The sequence below is a fragment of the Sturnira hondurensis genome, unplaced genomic scaffold, assembly GCF_014824575.4.
Source record: "Sturnira hondurensis isolate 20B ecotype Veracruz unplaced genomic scaffold, ASM1482457v3 Scaffold0000042, whole genome shotgun sequence".
Taxonomy (NCBI): domain Eukaryota; kingdom Metazoa; phylum Chordata; class Mammalia; order Chiroptera; family Phyllostomidae; genus Sturnira; species Sturnira hondurensis.
In genome coordinates, this window is record NW_028072673.1 from 13,915 (window position 1) to 31,624 (window position 17,710).

Sequence of the window (17,710 nt, forward strand, 5' to 3'; positions counted from 1 at the left end):
TTGCTGTTGCGGTGTCTAGGCAATCTTGGTGGCTATGGCGGCGAAGAGCCGTTCTCTGTCCAATCCGTTGTGTGCAGAGCCTTGGAAGCTACTCGGCGTCTCACTCTGCCCCCTGACAGCACTTTTCAAAATTCAAAAATGCACTACCTCAACTAGGCCTGAAAAAGTGCTTGATGACTTTATAAACGACTATAAGAGTCAGATGTAAAAGATGATTATATAGAGTTTAAAGAACTTTTACTAAAATATTAGAAAAGAAAGCTATGTGTAAATTGTTATAAATACCTTTAAATCTTAAAACAAATAACATACCTTAAAAACACAGTAAGTGCCCAATAAATTATTATTATTATTATTATTATTAGTAGTAGTAGTAGTAGTAGTATTCCTCAGATTGGGAAAATCAGGTACTGTGATGTCGAACAATCGTTTTGAGACATTCTCATCCGTTTAACAGGAGGGGCTTCCCCTGCTTCCCAACTCCACTTCCCAATCTTTGCTTTGCACCTTTCTCTGCGTACCCATTTCTACTTATTTTAGCTGAATCGGTTCCCTGACTCCATCCTCAGATACCTGGCTTTCCTAGTTTCTATCGTCGCTCCCGCATTGTTCCCACACTTTTCCCGCAGCTCTACTATTCAGTTTCCACCTCCTTTGTTGTACGGCATTAACAATATTCGAAACATGGCGTCGCCCACTTCCTACATATCCCTTAATGGGCGCGGCCATGTTAATCCTCAATTCCAGCGGATTAACAACCCTCAAAGTATCGCGAAAGCGGCGAGTGAGGGGCTGCGCCAATTTCCGTGGTTACTGGGAGAGTTCCAGGGCCCATGAAGTGGTGGGGGCAGGTCGTGGCTGTCAGCTGAGGGCCCCCGAGAGGAGGCAGGCGGCGGGAAGTTGAGCCCGATTTCGGATCAGGAGGTTTCAGTCTTTGGCTGCGGTATTGGGAGTTGGGGATTCATGTATGATCAGCGATTGAGCTTTTGTAGCGGTCCGTAATTTTCGGTCCTGTTGTGGTGAGTAATTGAAGGGCGATGAACAAGATAGTAGCTGCCGCCCTGCGGAGTTTAGGATTTAGTGGTGCTGCTGGTAGCAGGACAGGCTGCGGAGCCGGTAACGAAGCACCTGTCTTTCCCACGCTCAGCCTTGGGGGCGGAGACGTCCTGCTCCCGGAGACAGGTTGGTTCCCCCGTCCCCCAGGAAAAATGGCAGCAGGAGGATGTATTGCACTGAGCTGGGACCAGGTTAGCAAGTTATTGGATAAGGGAAAACCCTCCTACCCTTTTTCCGGCACCAGATTGGCGGTGGGACCCCACTGGGAGGCAGGCACATTCTCACGTAGAGGTCAGAATGGCGGCTGGGGGAGGTGCTGGAGTGAAGAAGCATGTCAATCTAGCCTGGGGAAAAGATAGGATTGGTCGAGGGGCGGACCCTCCCAGAACACCGGGAAGTTTGAGAAATTAATTGGGCATTCTGAGAAAGCACCTGGTCCTCCCATACCGGAAACTAATATAAACCCAGGGGGAGGAAGGGACACTCTCTTACTCACCTGGAGACCGTACTATTTGGTGCTTTCGAGGTACTTTCTATTCGTGGAAGTCACACGGCCATTGGGAGCGCTGGCCCCACACTCAGGTTCCCGCAGGGAGCCTGAAGCCGGACAGTGGCGGCCTGCAGCAAGCTGAGCTTCCTGGATGACCGCTCAGCAGCTGCCCGCGGTTCCCAAAGGACAGTACTTTGAATGGGAGAAGGAACTGGGGCCTGCCGTTGGGTTCGTCTGGCTGAGGATGTCTGGGCTTCCTCGGGCGGAGGGAACAGGCTTTGAGACAAGAGTCTGCCATTCTCCCGGATTAGACATCATTTGAATAAAAATCTTTTCTTTCTCCCCAGTCTCTGCCTCTAGAATTTGCCTACTGGATGCGGCAGGCAGCGAAATCCTTACTTTGGTTCTGTGACATTTAAGTTTTTGTTATAAGTTGTATAAGTTCTCTATATGTTTTGGATATTAACCCCATATTGGATATACGATTTTCAAATATCTTTTCCCATTCAGTAGGTTGCCTCTTCATTTTGTGTATGGTTTCCTTCTCTGCAAAACCTTTTTAGTTTAATGTAATTCCGTTTGTTTATTTCTGCGTTTGCAACCTTTTACTGAGGAAGCTGGTCCAAAAACACATTGCTAAGACTGATGTCGAAGAGCTTACTGCCTATGTTTTCTCGTAGGAGTTTTATGGTTTCAGGGCTTACGTTCAAGTCTTTAATCCATTTTGAATTTATTTGGTGTATGGTATGAGAGTTGTCCAGTTTCATTCTTTTGAAAGTAGCTGGCCAGTTTTCTCAATACCTTTTATTGAAGGAGATGATCTAAAACCTACTGTATATTCTTGTCTCCTTTGTCATAGATTAATTTAATATATATGCATGGGCTTATTTCTGGGCTCTATTCTATTCCATTGATCCATGTGTCTGTTTTGGGTACAATACTCTGCTGCTTTGATTGTTTACCTTTGTAATGTAGTTTGAAATCAAGGAGCATAATACCTCTAGCTTTGCTGTTCTTAAGATTGCTTTGGCTGTTTGGGGTCTTTTGTGGTTTCATACACATTTTATGATTATTTGTTCTAGGTCTGTGAAAAATGCCATTGGTATTTTGATGGGGATTTTACTGAACCTGTAAATTGCTTTGGCTGTAAAATTAATTTTAACAACATTAATTCTTTCAATTCCTTAGTATGGTACATTTTTTTTCATTTATTTGTGTCATCTTCAATTTTTTCCTTGAACGCCTTACAGTTTTCAGAATACAGGTCTTCCACTTCTGTGGTTCAATTATTGTTAGGTATTTTATTCTTTTTGATGCAGTTGTAAATGGGATTAGTTTTTCTTTATGATAGCTCCTTTTTAGTATATAGAAATGCAACTTATTTTGTGTATATTAATTTTGTATCCTGTGACTTTATTGAACTAACTTATTACTTTTAATAGTTTTTAGTGCAGTTTTTTAGGGTCACCTGAATTTAGTGACAGTTTTACTTTTTTCTTTCCAATTTGGATGCCATTTCTTTCTTTTTTCTTGCCTTATTACTGTAGCTAGGACTTCCAGTGCTATATTGATTGAAAGTGGTAGGAGTAGGCATCCTTGTATTGTTCCTGATATTAGGGGACAAGCTTTCGGTTTTTCACTGATGAGTATGATGTCAGCTGTGGGTTTGTCAAATATGGCAAGGGGAGAAAAGTTTTAAATGTATAATGGAATGCATTCACATCCTCAAGGGAAAAACAAATCATGTCTTGATCTCAGAATTTTAAGTTAATAGGTTTATGTTATCATTGCATAATCCTTTGTGATCTCTCTAAAAGCAACCTTTGAAGGGGCGATCTTCAAAGGATAGTCTTTTATGTGGCCGATCATAGGAAATTCTAGGCTGGTGGTTCTGGGAATCCCAGGGCAGGCCCAGATACTCGGGCTTTCAAGGCTGTCTGCTCATCCCAGCTCTGCTTTACAGGTAGCTGCCCCCTCTGAAGAGCAGCAGAAAATGACTAAGTCCCCGGTAAGTATGTTGTTTGTACTCCACTTTGTTTTCCACCGAATTTGAGACAGTTTTTAGAAATTAATTCAATTAAATGAAGAATGTATATAGAGATGAGAGAAAACAAAATATCTAGACCAAGGAAACTTGGAGCATAGTCATAAAAGCTATGGAATCTTTTATAGGTAATTAAAGTTGAGCATATCATTTGCATTAAATGTGCTAGCTATACAATAAGTGTGCTAATTTCTTGAGGAAGGTGAAGATTTTTGTGGTATTTGGGTTTGAAGTTACTCTCTTAATGGATCTGCATACATATGATCTTGTAGGCAGTGTCCCTAATAATTACCAGTCCATTATGAGTTCCATAATAGGTTTCTCCATAGCTGTTTCTTTTTTTTTTTTAAAGATTTTATTTGTTTATTTATCTTTAGAGGGGAAGGAGAGAGGGAGAGAAACATCAATGTATGGTTGCCTTTTGTGCATCCCCTGCTGGTAGTTAGCCTGCAAGGAACCGGCCTGCAACCCAGGCATGTGCCCCGACTGGGAATCGAACCGCGATCGTCTGGTTCACAGGCCCGCGCTCAATCCACTGAGCTACGCCAGCCAGGGCTCCATAGCTGTTTCTTAGACTATTTCTCATAATAAGTATAGGGCCTAATAGAAAGGCAGAATTCAATTTCTAGGCAGTAAAATAATGAGGTCCAAGTACACAGCAGTTAAACAATCTGCCCTGATTCATGAATAAAATCTGTAATTTTTGGAATAGCAATTCTCAGCCCCAGGGATTTGTGAAATTGGTCCTGGGGATTTATGTCATTAAAGGTAATAATAGCATCCATTTTAATTTGCATTTTTAACCAATAAAGAAAGTAATCAAATTTTTTTCTTGAATATGCAATAGGTTGAGCCCTGGCCAGTGTGCCTCAGTTGGTTGGAGCGTTGTCCCTTAACAGAAGGGTTGTATGTTTGATTCCCCGTCAGGGCACAGAGCTAGGTTGTGGGTTTGGTCCATGGTTTGGGCATGTGCGATTCCCGGTTCATGTGCCTGTGGGAGGCAACCCGTTGATGCTTCTTTCTCTAATTGATATTTCTCTCCCTTCCTTTTCCCCTTCCTCTCTCTCTAACAGCAATGAAAAAATGTCCTTGGGGAAAGATAAAAAATAAATAAGATGCAATAGGTCAAGAGTCTCCAAGTCTGTATCAAGTGAACATACTCGGTGAATAGTGAAGATCAAGTAAATTTGTTTGTATCTGTTGGTTTATCACTCAGCCAAATACTGCTGGCCAGCATCTTAGTGGTTGCCATACAGCTTTAAATGTTTTTATTTGAAAGTATATATTATTTAATTTTCATGTAAAATGTTCTCTTGGTTGGACCCGCCATGTGGCATACAGCTTCCGTAGAGTGGTCCTCACAGAGGAGAGCACCCACCCCTTAGTGGTACAGGATGGCCTGCAGGAAGGCCGGAGTGGGAAGACGAGAACTTCTACTTTTACATATATTTTTAGTGACCATAATACCTCGGTGTTGAAGTGCTTAAATATAATTTATGTTTTTTAAAGGTTTATATTCTTGATGTGCATGCTTTTTTATTTTTAACTGAAACACGTCTCACCAAGAGTTGCCTCGTTAGAGCAAAAGGTACTCCTAACACTCATGAAATTCCAAGCAGTTTAGAAGCTGTGTGTCAGGAACCAGAGTCAAAGACCAAATATCAGAAAAAAAAGATGCTGCTAGCCTCTTTATTGCTCAGGCAATTATAAAGTTCTAGGAACTCTGAGCATGAGCCAGGGATAAAGGCCAAACTATATATTTCTTATTATAATATTACAGTCTCCAATTTAAAAAGTTTGGGGACTTCTGGGTTATAAAGTTTGGGTACCTATAACGCTGCACCTAGAGGCAATGTGTTCTTCAACCCCACCCCACCCCCCATACCACCAAGCAGTTCTTCAACACCAGCTGGGTGTTCCACCATTCAACTCAACTTCCACATTATGTACCTGGGCCTAGCATCTGATCCGGTAGGTTAAGGGCTCAATCCTTCTCCCCTCACACACACTTCAGATGCCAATTTCAAGTCCAGGTTGTCACCTGTGCTTCCCACTGGCTGTAAGTCAGTGGTTATCAATTTGTTGATTGATAACCCCCTCCTTTGTTTCAATTAATTTGCTAGAGCTATTTACAGGACTCAGGAAACCTGTTTACTGGCTAGATTACCAGGTTATTACATCGAAACAAAGGATATTAAAAGATACAATTCAACAGGTAGGTGAAGAATACATATGGTGAGGTCTGGAACAAAGAAGGTCTGTCCTCGTGGAGTTTGGGGCCTGGCACGTACATGTAGTATGTGGAGGCATCCGGTTCACTAGCCCGGAAGCTCTCTGACTCCCCCTACTGTTGGGTCTTTATGGAGGCTTCATTACATAGGCACCGTTAATTACATCATTGGCTGTTGGTGACTGATTCACCTTCTAGCCCCATTCCCTTCCTTGGAACTCAGGGAGTGGGACAAAAAGTTCCTGTCCTCTATTCCACAGGTGGCAAACACAAGGCCCGTGGGCCAAATCCAGCCCTCCACCTTGTTTTATCCAGCCCAGCACCTTGTTTCTACCTGGATCGGCAGTGCTGAGCTCTTGCTTAACTGTTAAGGAGTAGCTACATTTACACAGTCCTAAAATTACAGTTGGCCCTTTGAAGGCAAAACCTTGAGGCTGATGTGGCCCCGGGTGAAAATGAGTTTGACACCCCTGTTCTATTCTCTAGCAACTCTATTCTCTATTCTCTAATTCTCTATTCTCTTTCGTGCTTTCCAAGTCACTATTAGCATAACAAAAGACACCTTTATCTCTTTTACCAGGAAATTCCTGGGTTTTAGGAGCTCTATGCCAAGAACCAGGATGAAAACGAAATATATTTCTAATCAGAAATCACAGTATCACAGTGCTGTTGTACTAGTGGTGCCAGTGTAACTCCTCACTCCCGAGATTATTTCCCTCTACTCCATTGCAGCCAGCAATTCCCACCATCATATGCTAGATTTCTGACTCCTAGTAACTACCATCTCCAAGCATTTCATTCTCTGGCTGTTACTTCTTTTTCTAGCTTATTTACTTTAGTACCTTGATTCTAGCATTTCTTCACTTCCATTCAGACCTCTGGTCCATTGTTCCTCCATTTTTGTCACTGTCTGTTACATCCCTCTACCCACTTCTTTTTTACGGTTTTATTTATTTTTAGAGAGAGGGGAAGGGTGGGAGAAAGAGGGAGAGAAACATCAATCGTTTCCTCTCATACATGCCCCAACTGGGGACAAACCCACAATGCAGGCATGTGTCTGACCAGGAATCAAACTGGTAACGTTTTTTTTTCCTGGAAGGGTGCCCAACAGACTGAGCCACACCCATCAGGGATTTCCCCACTTCTTACATTCTCTCTTTTCTCTGCTTGAATTCCATGCTTTTTGGTTTTTGTTCTGAGCACCTGTTATCCCACTGAAGTCCAGTTGCCTACTTAGAGCTACTTGGATATTTACTAGAATAGGTACCTTGATCTGAACTTGGACAACTAGGATTTTTGTGTGGTAAAATAGATGTAATAAAATTTGCCATTCTACCCATTTTTAAGTGGTATTGATTATATTTATAATTCGTGTGTCCATTACCACTATTCCCAAAACTTTTTTACCACCCTAAACAGAAACTCAGTACCCACTGAGCAGTAACTCCTTATTCTTTTCTCTTACTCACAGCACCTGGTAACCTCAGAACCGATTTCTGACTATGAATTTACTTGTTTAGATGGAATCATGCAGTATTTGTTCAAAAAAATTTGTCTAATTTATTTCATCCAGCAAGGGTTCAAGGTTTATGCATGTTATAACATGTATCAGAATTCCATTCCTTCTTGTGGCTAAATAATGTTCCGTAATGTGGACATACCACATTTTGTTTACATGTTCATCTGCTGATGGACACTTGAGTTGTTTCTGTCTTTTGGCTGTGAACACTAGTATACAAATAAATTGATTAGATTAAATATGGCTATGTCTTGTTTTGTTTTGTTTTGTTTTTAAGATTTTATTTTTTAGAAAGAGAGAGAGAAATGTCAATCAGTTGCCTCTCACATGCCTCCAGCTGGAGGGAGATCTGGCCAGCAATCCAGGCATGTGCCCTGACTGGGAATTGAACCAGCAACCCTTTGGTTTGCAGGCCAGCACTCAATTCAATTCAATTCACTGAGTCACACCAGCCAGGGCTTACATCTTTCTTCCTTTATTTGTTTTCTAGAGTATTTTAAAGCAAATCCCACACATCACATTTCACCAGTATATACTTACTTTGTAGATTTTTGTTGGTATTTTCATTTCTCTTTAGTGGTTTCCTTTCAATATACATATATTTAAGTTAAAAAAAGTTGAGTTGGGTTAAATATTAAATCAGTAACAGGTGGTATGCAGATATGACAAAAAATTGTGAAGGCAGTATATGAATAATTGGTGTTCGAGAGCATTATCCTGAAGCACTCATAGTTCTTGAATTTGCCACGTTCTTTTTTATGTCTCCATGCCTTTTACTTACCCCTCCCTTTATCTGGGATGATCTTTCTCCCCCTCCACATCTTACCAGGGAATATACTATTCGCTTTTTAGTAGAACTTTAGTAGAACTTTTATGTGTAATATTTTTTGGTAAATGTACTAAATGTAAGTCACTTGCCTTACTGTCTCACGTCAGCTGGGCTGGGCCAGCTGGGCCCCTTCTGCCTCTTTCTGTGATGTCCACTGGCCTATTTTTGAGCCCTGGGAACTCCACTGGCTTCCCTGGTACTTTACACGAGCATTTCCTGTGGAGAGCAACCATGACGCAGTCTGTTTCCCACACAGGCTCATGGGGTAGAGCCTCCCCATGCTCCTTTCTCACCAGCCTTCCTGGTGGTCTCTGGAACTTCTGAAACATCTCATATTAGTTTAAGTCAGTAAATAGGGGCACAGTGTCACCTGTAATTCTCAACCAGAGAAAGCCACCCTCGCTCCCTTATCTCTCTCTGCTTCACTTTCTTTTGGGTGGCACGCTCATTGGTTTTAGGTTGTGTGTTTGGCTGTTCCCTTCCCTCTGGTGTGGCCCGTCGGGGTAGCTGTGTGGTCTGTGCTACACTCAGCCTGGTGCTGCTCCCCTGTGTTCTCCTTCTTTTACGCTCTCTTGCTTGGCCCTGGAAACTAGGGTTCCTTAGCTTCTGGCTTCTGCAGAGCATTTGAAAGTGCATGTCCTGCTTTTAATTTCACTAGCAATTGCCTTGAAGTTTTCCAGAAACATTACTGAATTTTAAAATCAGGAGTAATGTGGTTCCTTCTGACTTCCGACTGGATAGAGCATTTGGCAGTTTCCCCTTTTTTTCTACTCTTCTACATCTTTTTTTTAAGATTTATTTTTAGAGAGAGGGGAAGGGAGGGAGATGCAGAGGGAGAGAAACATTGTCTTGCAAGAGAAACGATCAGTTGCCTCCCACAACCCCCCACTGCCCCACCTCCACCCCTCTCTTCCCAACCCCAGACTGGAGACCTGGCCTGCAACCCAGGCATGTGCCCTGGCTGGGAACTGAACCAGTGACCTTTCGGTTCCCAGGCTGGTGCTCAATCCACTGAGCCACACCAGTCAGGACTCTCTTCTACTTCTTACCCTTAGTAAATAAGATCTCAATTTTTTAATCAAACATTATAAAATACTAAGTCCTTTTACATTGGAAACCTTGTCTTAGAGATATGCTAAGTATCTGTTTGCTTTAAGTTTTTCCTTGGGGGACAGTCACAGACTTGTAGAATTGTTGGGGGACAGGGCAGAGAACTTGCTCCTGACCTGCCTGAGAACAAGCTGCTCCGCCCATAGGGACCACCTTGCTCTGTCCCCTTTAGTCTGGGTGACCCTCAGTTCCTTCTGCTCCATGACGCGGCACTGCAGCTGTCTGATGTGCCCCTGACCAGCCTAGGGTCCTCCGTCCCTTGAAGGGGTCCCTGCCTCTCCTCCTGGGGGCGTTGACCATCTGTCCCTCACTGATTCTGGCGGGCCCAGCTGGCCCTCTCACAAAGTCACTTTTTCCACGTGTAATTAGTAAATATTCTGTGGTGAGGCCCCCTAAAGCGATGTGGCCGTCCCACTTCTCACCCAGTGTCCCGTGTACTCGCGCCTTTGTGTCTGTGAGCCTGTACCCCCACGTGTCCTCCCTTCAGCTCAGCCCTGTACGCCTGCCTCTCTGTGGCTGTCCTGCATGTGGCTCCCTCGTTCCCTGTGTCTGCTTTGTGCCCCATCACCCTGGAGTCCTGGCCAGCTGCTGTTGTTAACTTTTTTTACAATTTCACATGTATATTTTTGCATAAATTCACTGTTCATTTTCTATAAATTTATGAATCTTTTACGAAAATCTTCTGCGAAACCCAACTCAGCACCTCAAAATCACTCTTTCCCATTTCTAGCATAACCCACTTAACACCTTATAGCATTTATATATTTATTTGTTTGCCTCCATCTACTAGTCCGTAAACTTTACTCATATTTGAGTAAAATATTGAGTATTCCGAGCCCCAAATAGTGCTGGTCATGTAGGTGCTTAATAAATACTGATGGAAAGAGAGTGAATGATTCTCAATGGCGAAGTTGTTTTTTTTAAAGATATTATTTATTTTTAGAGAGAGAAGAAGGGTTGGGGAAAGAGAGGGGAGAAACATTAAGGTGTGGTTGTCTTTTACACGCCCACTACCAGGAACCTGTCCTATAACCCAGGCATGTGCTCTGATTGGGAATCGAACTGGCGACCCTTTGGTTCACAGGCCAGCATTCAGTCCACTGAGCCACTCAGCCAGGACTCAATGGTAAAGTTTTTATAATAGGAGTTTCTGCTTCTCCCACATAGTGGAACACAAAATTGGCCTCAGTCCTGACCAGTGTGGCTCAGCTGGTTGGATGTTGTACCACAAAGCAAAAGGTCACCTGTTTGAATCCTGGTCAGGGCACATGCCTGGGCTGTGGGTTCAGTCCCTGGTTGAATGCATATGGGAGGCAACTGATCGATGTTTCTCATATCAGTATTTCTTTCCTTTTCTTTCTAAAATAAGAAATTGGCCTGGTGCCCTGGCTGGGTGGTACAGTTGGTTGTATTGTCATGCCACACACCAAACGGTTTCCGGTTTGACCTCTGGTTGGGGAGTGTTGCAGGAGGCAGCCGGCCAGTCGGTGTTTCTCCGTCTCCTGCCCTCCATCCTGGCCCTTTCTATTTCTCTACAATCAAGAAATATACCCTTGGTTGAGGATTAAAAAATTAGCTACATAGTAATATTTTTAATTTATCATGCTGAACTCTCCACGATGAAAACAGCAATAATTTCTCAACATTTTTACATACATTATCCAGTACTTTTCACTTAAGATTGAACAGGAATGTCCTGTTACAGGGGTTTGTGTCATTCAAGGATGTGACTGTGGACTTCACTCAGGAGGAGTGGCAGCAGCTGGACTCTGCTCAAAGGAGCCTGTACCGGGATGTGATGCTGGAGAACTATCGCAACCTTGTTGCAGTGGGTGAGGACATCTTTCCTCCGCGGGTACTGGTTGATACTAACCACCTATTGCTGTATAATAACTACTCCAGAATTTGGTGGCTCAAAATAAACAATTTCTGTAGGTCAGGAATCTAGAGAGACTTAGCTAGGTGGCTCTGGCTTGTGGTCTTCCACGCGGTTGTGGTCAGGTACTGTCAGGCTGCAGCCGTCTGAAAGCCGGGCTGGGAGTCTAGGATCCGTTTCCAGGGTGACTCACTCCGGTGGTCCTGGGAGGAGCCGCTGGTTCCTTATCGTTCAGTGAGTGGAAGGAGGCCTCAGTTCCTTACTGGTGAGATTGCTTTCGTGACATGGCAAACTTGCCCCGGAGAGACTGGTCTTCCTGAGAGGAGCTAGAGGGAGTCGCAATGCCAGAGTCATAGTGCCCTTTTTGACCAAGTCTCCAAAATCACACATTAACACTTTTACCTCATTGTGTTTATTAGGAGTGACTAAGTACAGCCAGTGCTCATGGGGCGGAGGATTAGGCTCTCCGTCTTGAATGAAACAGTGTCAAAGGATTCATGGACATTTGTTAAACCCACCGTAGTACTCAAATGACTGCCTTTCCGTTCCTATTTATTAAAAACTGTTTTGTCTCTGAATGCTTAATGAGCTTCATTTCAAGCAATAAGTGTCAAAAATTTATTAATTTTGAGTACCCATACTATGCTTCTACTTTTCTGGGAATTTGGATGAAAAGGAAATGGGAATTGCATCTTTAGGCTCATTCCTTGGAGACTAAAGACAATGTGTTGGGCCCAAGTCCTTAGTTTTTCAAAATTGAAATACAATGTGTATAGTAAATACTCAGATCCTCAGACACAGCTTAATACGGTTTTTCATATGCATGCTCTCACTTAACCACTACCCAGATCAAGCTATAGAACACTTCCAGCACCCAGCAGTCTCCCACTTAGCTCCAGGAGAGAGAACGACTGTGGCCTCTGTCCCTACACATTTTGTTCATGCCTGAACTTCATGCAAGTGTGATCACACAGTATATAAGTTCTTGTCATCTGGCATCTTTCATTGAACTTCGTATCTGTGAAATTCAGCCATGTTTTGGCATGCGACAGTAGTTTGATTCTTACTGCTTTGTGTTCCATTGAGTGACTGTATGGTAATTCATCCGTTGACTCACACTGTCTTTGATGGTCATGTGAGTTATTTCAGATTTGGGCTATCATGAACAAAACTGTTATGAATGTTCCTTTTTTAAATGAATGTTCTTATACATATTCTCTGGTGGAAATAGGATTTCACTTCTGTTAAGTATATATGTATATATATAGGAATAGGATTTCTGGGTCATAGGGAAAATGCATATTTACCTTTGGTGGATACAGCCAGTTTCCAAAGACGTTATACTAATTTATATCCTACTAGCAATATATGAGAGTTCCATCAAGCTTTGGTGATGTTAGTCTTTTCTAATTTTAGCCATTCTGATACATGATGTAATGGGCTCAAGTTCTAGGATGGTTGGTTGTCCACTAATGCCCAAATCCTATATCGTTTCCCATAAACAGGGTATCAATCTCTGAAGTCAGATAAAATCTTCTTGTTGAAGCAAGGAGAGCCATGGATGGAGGAGGGAGAAATCTCAAGTTGGGCTTATCCAGGTAAGTGAGAACCTGGCATATGGGAGGCAGGGACGTAAGATTCATATTGAATAAGGCAATGTCTAGCCTTGAAATATTTTTTAGGAAATCATTTTTGAAGGCCATAGATGTTTAGAAATGGCTGAGGACCACACATGGCCATGAGATTGTTGAATACCTAAATGACACTGCTACATATTAAACACCCTATAAGGTGGTCAGGGCTTTTTCAGGACTTTAATAATAGAAATATTTTTTCTCTGTCTGTCTTCCTTTTTCGTTACTTTATCTATGACCATTTTTACTTGATTCTTTATTTTTACTATCTTCATTGTTTCCTTGCCTTTTTTCAATGCTGCTTATTAAATTTTTATTTGAGCGTGTTCTCCCTGCCTGCATCTTATAATTTAGTCTTCCACTTTTTCCCCCAAGTTTATTCATTTCATTTTCGTCTCTCCCCTTTTTTTCCCATTTAATTTTTTTATAAAGTTCTGTTTCATGGTGTATTTCCATGTCCTCATGTTTGCTTGAGTGTATTTAATTCTATTTGGAGTTCACACAAAATTTTCTTCTGCTTCATGGCTAGGTTTTTTTTTCTTTCTTTTTTTTTAGGGGACAGTGTCCTCTGTTGATTTCTATACAAATTTATTTCCTGATTTTTCTATAGTTTTCTATGTACTTTACTTTTCTTCTGTTAATTTTTATCATGTCATGGTTTAAGATTCTAATTCAATGGAATTCTTTCTTTTTTAAATTTTTATTTATTTTTTAGACAGAGGGGAAGGGAGGGAGAAAGAGAGGGAGAAAAACATTAATGTGTGGTTGCCCCTTGTGTGCCCTGCACTGGGGACCTGGCCCACAACCCAGGTATATGTTCTCACTGGGAATCGAACCAGTGACCCTTTGGTTCACAGGCTGGAACTCAATCCACCGCGCCACACCAGCCAGGGCTGGAGTTCTTTTCCACTAATACAACAAAATTTAGGTACTAGGTATTTTAGTAGGATCCCTCACTTCCTTTCTTCCTTCCTTCCTTTTTGTGATTAGGGGGGAGTTTTGAGTTTTCTGGTTTTGTGGTTCTCTTTTTACATCCAGGGCCCTAGATTTCCTCCTTTTTTTCTTCCCAATCCCTACCACCCCAAACTAGAGGGTATGTCTTCTTTCTTTTTCACCTTTTCTTCCTCTGAAGTCACCTGTTCTTCTAACTCAGGATTGCTCCCTTTAAATAGAACCTTCCATGCCTTTTTAGGTCATCTGATACTTTAAGATACATGTACAGTCCTATAAAATCTCTTTTCTGCAGTGTGCTCTAATCTGTTCAGTTACTTATACAATATTTTTATATTTAGTGTGGGTTTAATCATTCTGCTGATCACTTTAACTTACTCTCGGTTCTTTTTTGCTACCATTCTTTCTTTGTCTTTCCTGAAGTTACCTTTTGGTCTGCCTTTGTTCTTCACAAAGCCTCGTGGTGGAGTGGGGTGTGGGGCAGAAGTGTGGGGGACCATGTGGAACCATGATATGGAACCTCGATTGAGTTCATAAACTCTTCTTTTTCCATTTCTCCAATTTTACCTTTTTAAAATATCTTCTTGTTCTTCTGTCTTTGGGTTTTAAGATCATACTCTTAAATTTCAAAGCCGACCAAGACCATACTCATGATCAGATTTGCTGTTCTTATTAAAATGAAGAACTTTGTGTTTTGCTTCATATTTTTCAAAGCTCAAGAGTGAAGTAACATCATTACATTTTGGATTTTTTCAGCCTTTGAAATTAGACCCAAAGTGAAAGAATTAACTCCACAGAAGATCATTTCTGAAGAAGTGGTACTCCATAACATGATAGGATACTCAATTTTTGAAGATGGGAAACTGAGAGGTGATGTAAGTCACCGGGGAAACCAAGACAAGTGTTTGAATCAAGTTTCATTCGGTAATAGTGAATCACTGACTAAGGAGCTAAACCATGAATGTAATACACTGGGGAAAGTGTTTCATCTGAACACAGCTCATGAGCACATCAGAGCCTCCATGCACAGGTCACACCTCTTTGTACAACCACAAACTCTAACCAGTGGGAAACATAAATGTATTCAGTGTGGAAAAACCTTCACTGGAAAGTCAGGACTCATTGTCCATCAAAGAATTCATACTGGGGAGAGACCATACAAATGCAGTGAATGTGGAAAAGCCTTTACTCAGAAGTCCCAACTCACTGTCCATCAGAGAACTCACACAGGAGAGAAGCCCTATGAGTGTAGTGAATGTGGGAAAGCTTTCATCCAAAAGTCAAACTTCATTATTCATCAGAGGATTCACACAGGGGAGAAACCCTATGAATGCAATGAATGTGGGAAAGCTTTCATCAAAAAGTCAGCACTCAGTGTACATCAAAGAGCTCATACTGGGGAGAAACCCTATGAATGCAATGAATGTGGGAAAACTTTTATCAAAAAGTCAACACTCAGTGTACATCAAAGAGCTCATACTGGGGAGAAACCCTATGAATGCAATGAATGTGGGAAAGCCTTCATCTGGCGGTCCCAGCTCGTTGTACATCAGAGAATTCATACGGGGGAGAAACCCCATGGGTGTAGTGAGTGTGGAAAAGCCTTCAACAGGAAGTCAGAACTAAGATTACATCACAGAACTCATACTGGGGAGAAACCCTTTGAATGTAATGAATGTAAAAAAGCCTTCATTCAGAAGTCAGATCTCATTATACATCAGAGAACTCACACTGGGGACAAAAGATACCAATGCAATGAGTGTGGGAAAGCCTTCCTCCGGCGTTCTCAGTTCATTGAACATCAGAGGATTCATACTGGGGAGAAACCCTATGAATGCAGTGAATGCAGAAAAGCTTTTATCCAAAAATCACAACTCATTGTGCATCAGAGAATCCATACTGGGACTAAACCATATGAATGCAGTGAGTGTGGAAAAGCCTTTAGCAAGAAGTCACATCTCACTGGACATTACAGAATGCATACTGGAGAAAAACCCTATGAATGCAGTGAATGTAGAAGAGCTTTCAGCAAGAAATCTACTCTCATGGTTCATCAAAGAATTCATATTGAACAGAAACCCTTTCAGTTGAATGAGAAAACCCCAATTCAGTGATCAAAATTTTATTGCACGTCATAGAACTTACATGGCTAGAAATTATTTGAATTTACATGGGAGACCTTCACTAATAGCTCCAAAATTATTAAGCACTACAGAAGTGCTTAATTCGTACTAAGAAGCAAGTTTGAAAAACCATATTTCAAAACATAACACTGCTATATCAGACATTTTGGCTCAGACCTAACAGTAAGAGTTTTTTATAGAATGCTAGAAAAATCTCAATTACACATAATTGACTTGTTAACTGTAAAGGACAGCTTTTTAAAATGTGGAAGTAAACTGATTAGTCAGGACAACAATGGGACAACCACGTGTAATCATCCTGCAAGTGATGTAGGACTGGCATTCAAATCCAAATTATGTTCGTGGGAAGTGAATATGGATATTTACACCTGCCTGCCTTCACCCTGTGTGACGTCATTTCCCCCACATCCTAAAACACAAAGTATAAAAGGATAAATTGTAGCTGCAAAAGCAGTATGGTTTGTTATTTCACAAGAGTATAAAAATATTACATATAGGTCTTCCTCACTTTCTTGATGTGTATAGAACAAAGAGGATGAAACCAAAGTACTTATAAAGGCTTCAGTAGTCAGTGGCAGACTTAAAACAGTATTTAAAGTGCACAGGGAAAAGAGACAGGAAACAAGGCTGAAGGAGGACAGCAGCATGGCTGTGGGCAGTGTTGCCATTCCCATCACACAGCAGATGTGGTTCTGCACAAGAAGTTCCTGTTCACAGTCCTGTTTTCAACTCAGTATCACGTTTACATAAGCACTGTTATGTACACTTTAGGGTCTTTGTATCCTTGTGATGATCTGAACTGAAATTTTAAAAGCTTCCTTTATCGTATGTGTCTTCCATATAAACATTCTACTAAGCATTTTGACATGCATTCTTTAATCATTGCAGCAAATGTATGAGACTGGCATTATCACCAATTTATAGACGAGGCAAGTGGAGCTTGGAGGTGTTCCCTGACCCAGCAAAGACCACGTGGCAGTGGAGAGTTGGAGTTCCGACCAACTTCTTAGCCCCGCCAGTGTCCTGTCCTACTGGGGACGAGGAGGACTGGGCAGCGTGTCACTTCACCTCCAGATAGAATTGAATTGGTTTGAACATCACATGGTTTTCTGTATTCTGTCTCTACATTATGTTGAGTAATTTAACAAGAAATGTGTTTGAAAGGCTATTGGATTCCAGTTTCTTGTTTGTGGAATCTGTTGGGGCTACAGTGTTTTTGAGATACTGGTTCAAGTGTATCTGTTTTGCTGCCCTGTAAATTCCCTTATGACAGCCTAAGAATTAGAAGTTATACTGTTATTTTTTAGTTTGTTTGAAAAAAAGTAAGCCTGTTTTATTGAGCTGTCATTTTATTATCACAAATAATTTCTTTAATTATCAAATTCTGTCATTATCCAAGGTATGCTTTCCTTTTAAAAACATACCTTGTATGTTTTAAAAACTAGTAACTAGTCTTATGTGTTATAAATATTTATTTATAACATAAAAACTAGTAACCTAGTCTTATATGTTATAAATATTTATTGTCAAATAATATGAAAATAGGGATTGCTATAAAAATATTCCTAAGTCTATTTTTTAAATGATTTATTTATTTTTAGAGACATGGAAAGGAAGGAGAAAGAGAGGGAGAGAAACATCAGTGCGTTGTCTCTCACATGCCCCCACCCAGGGACCAGGCTGGCAACCTAAGAATGTGCCCCGACAGGGAATTGAACTGGTGACTTCCCGGTTTTTTAGGATGATGCCCAAGCCACTGAGCCACACCAGCAGGGGCTAAACTGTTTTCCTGAATGAAGGTGAAGCTGCTGCATCATTTTGAACCTG

General features: G+C 41.5%; 1 protein-coding gene across 2 annotated transcripts; it reads left to right on the top strand.

The window, feature by feature from the left end:
- The first annotated feature begins 416 nt into the window (after window positions 1-416).
- Window positions 417-17,051, top strand: LOC118985158 (zinc finger protein 300-like). Of its 2 annotated transcripts, none has more exons than XM_037043490.1 (5): window positions 417-1,182; window positions 3,510-3,554; window positions 10,984-11,110; window positions 12,660-12,752; window positions 14,496-17,051. In XM_037043490.1, the coding sequence occupies exons 2-5, from the start codon at window positions 3,540-3,542 to the stop codon at window positions 15,851-15,853; spliced, it is 1,593 nt and encodes a 530-aa protein (XP_036899385.1). In that variant the 5' UTR covers window positions 417-1,182; window positions 3,510-3,539; the 3' UTR covers window positions 15,854-17,051. The 2 variants fall into 2 exon arrangements, with proteins under 2 accessions (XP_036899385.1, XP_036899475.1); XM_037043580.1 differs by having other exon boundaries at window positions 417-1,019.
- Window positions 17,052-17,710: the final 659 nt, after the last annotated feature.

What these genes read in the sequence shown, in the direction of transcription:
- LOC118985158 (XM_037043490.1), top strand. An exon ending in TCGCAACCTTGTTGCAGTGG is followed by an intron (nt 11,111 to 12,659) that starts GTGAGGACATCT and finishes TCCCATAAACAG; the next exon opens with GGTATCAATCTCTGAAGTCA. An exon ending in CTCAAGTTGGGCTTATCCAG is followed by an intron (nt 12,753 to 14,495) that starts GTAAGTGAGAAC and finishes GGATTTTTTCAG; the next exon opens with CCTTTGAAATTAGACCCAAA.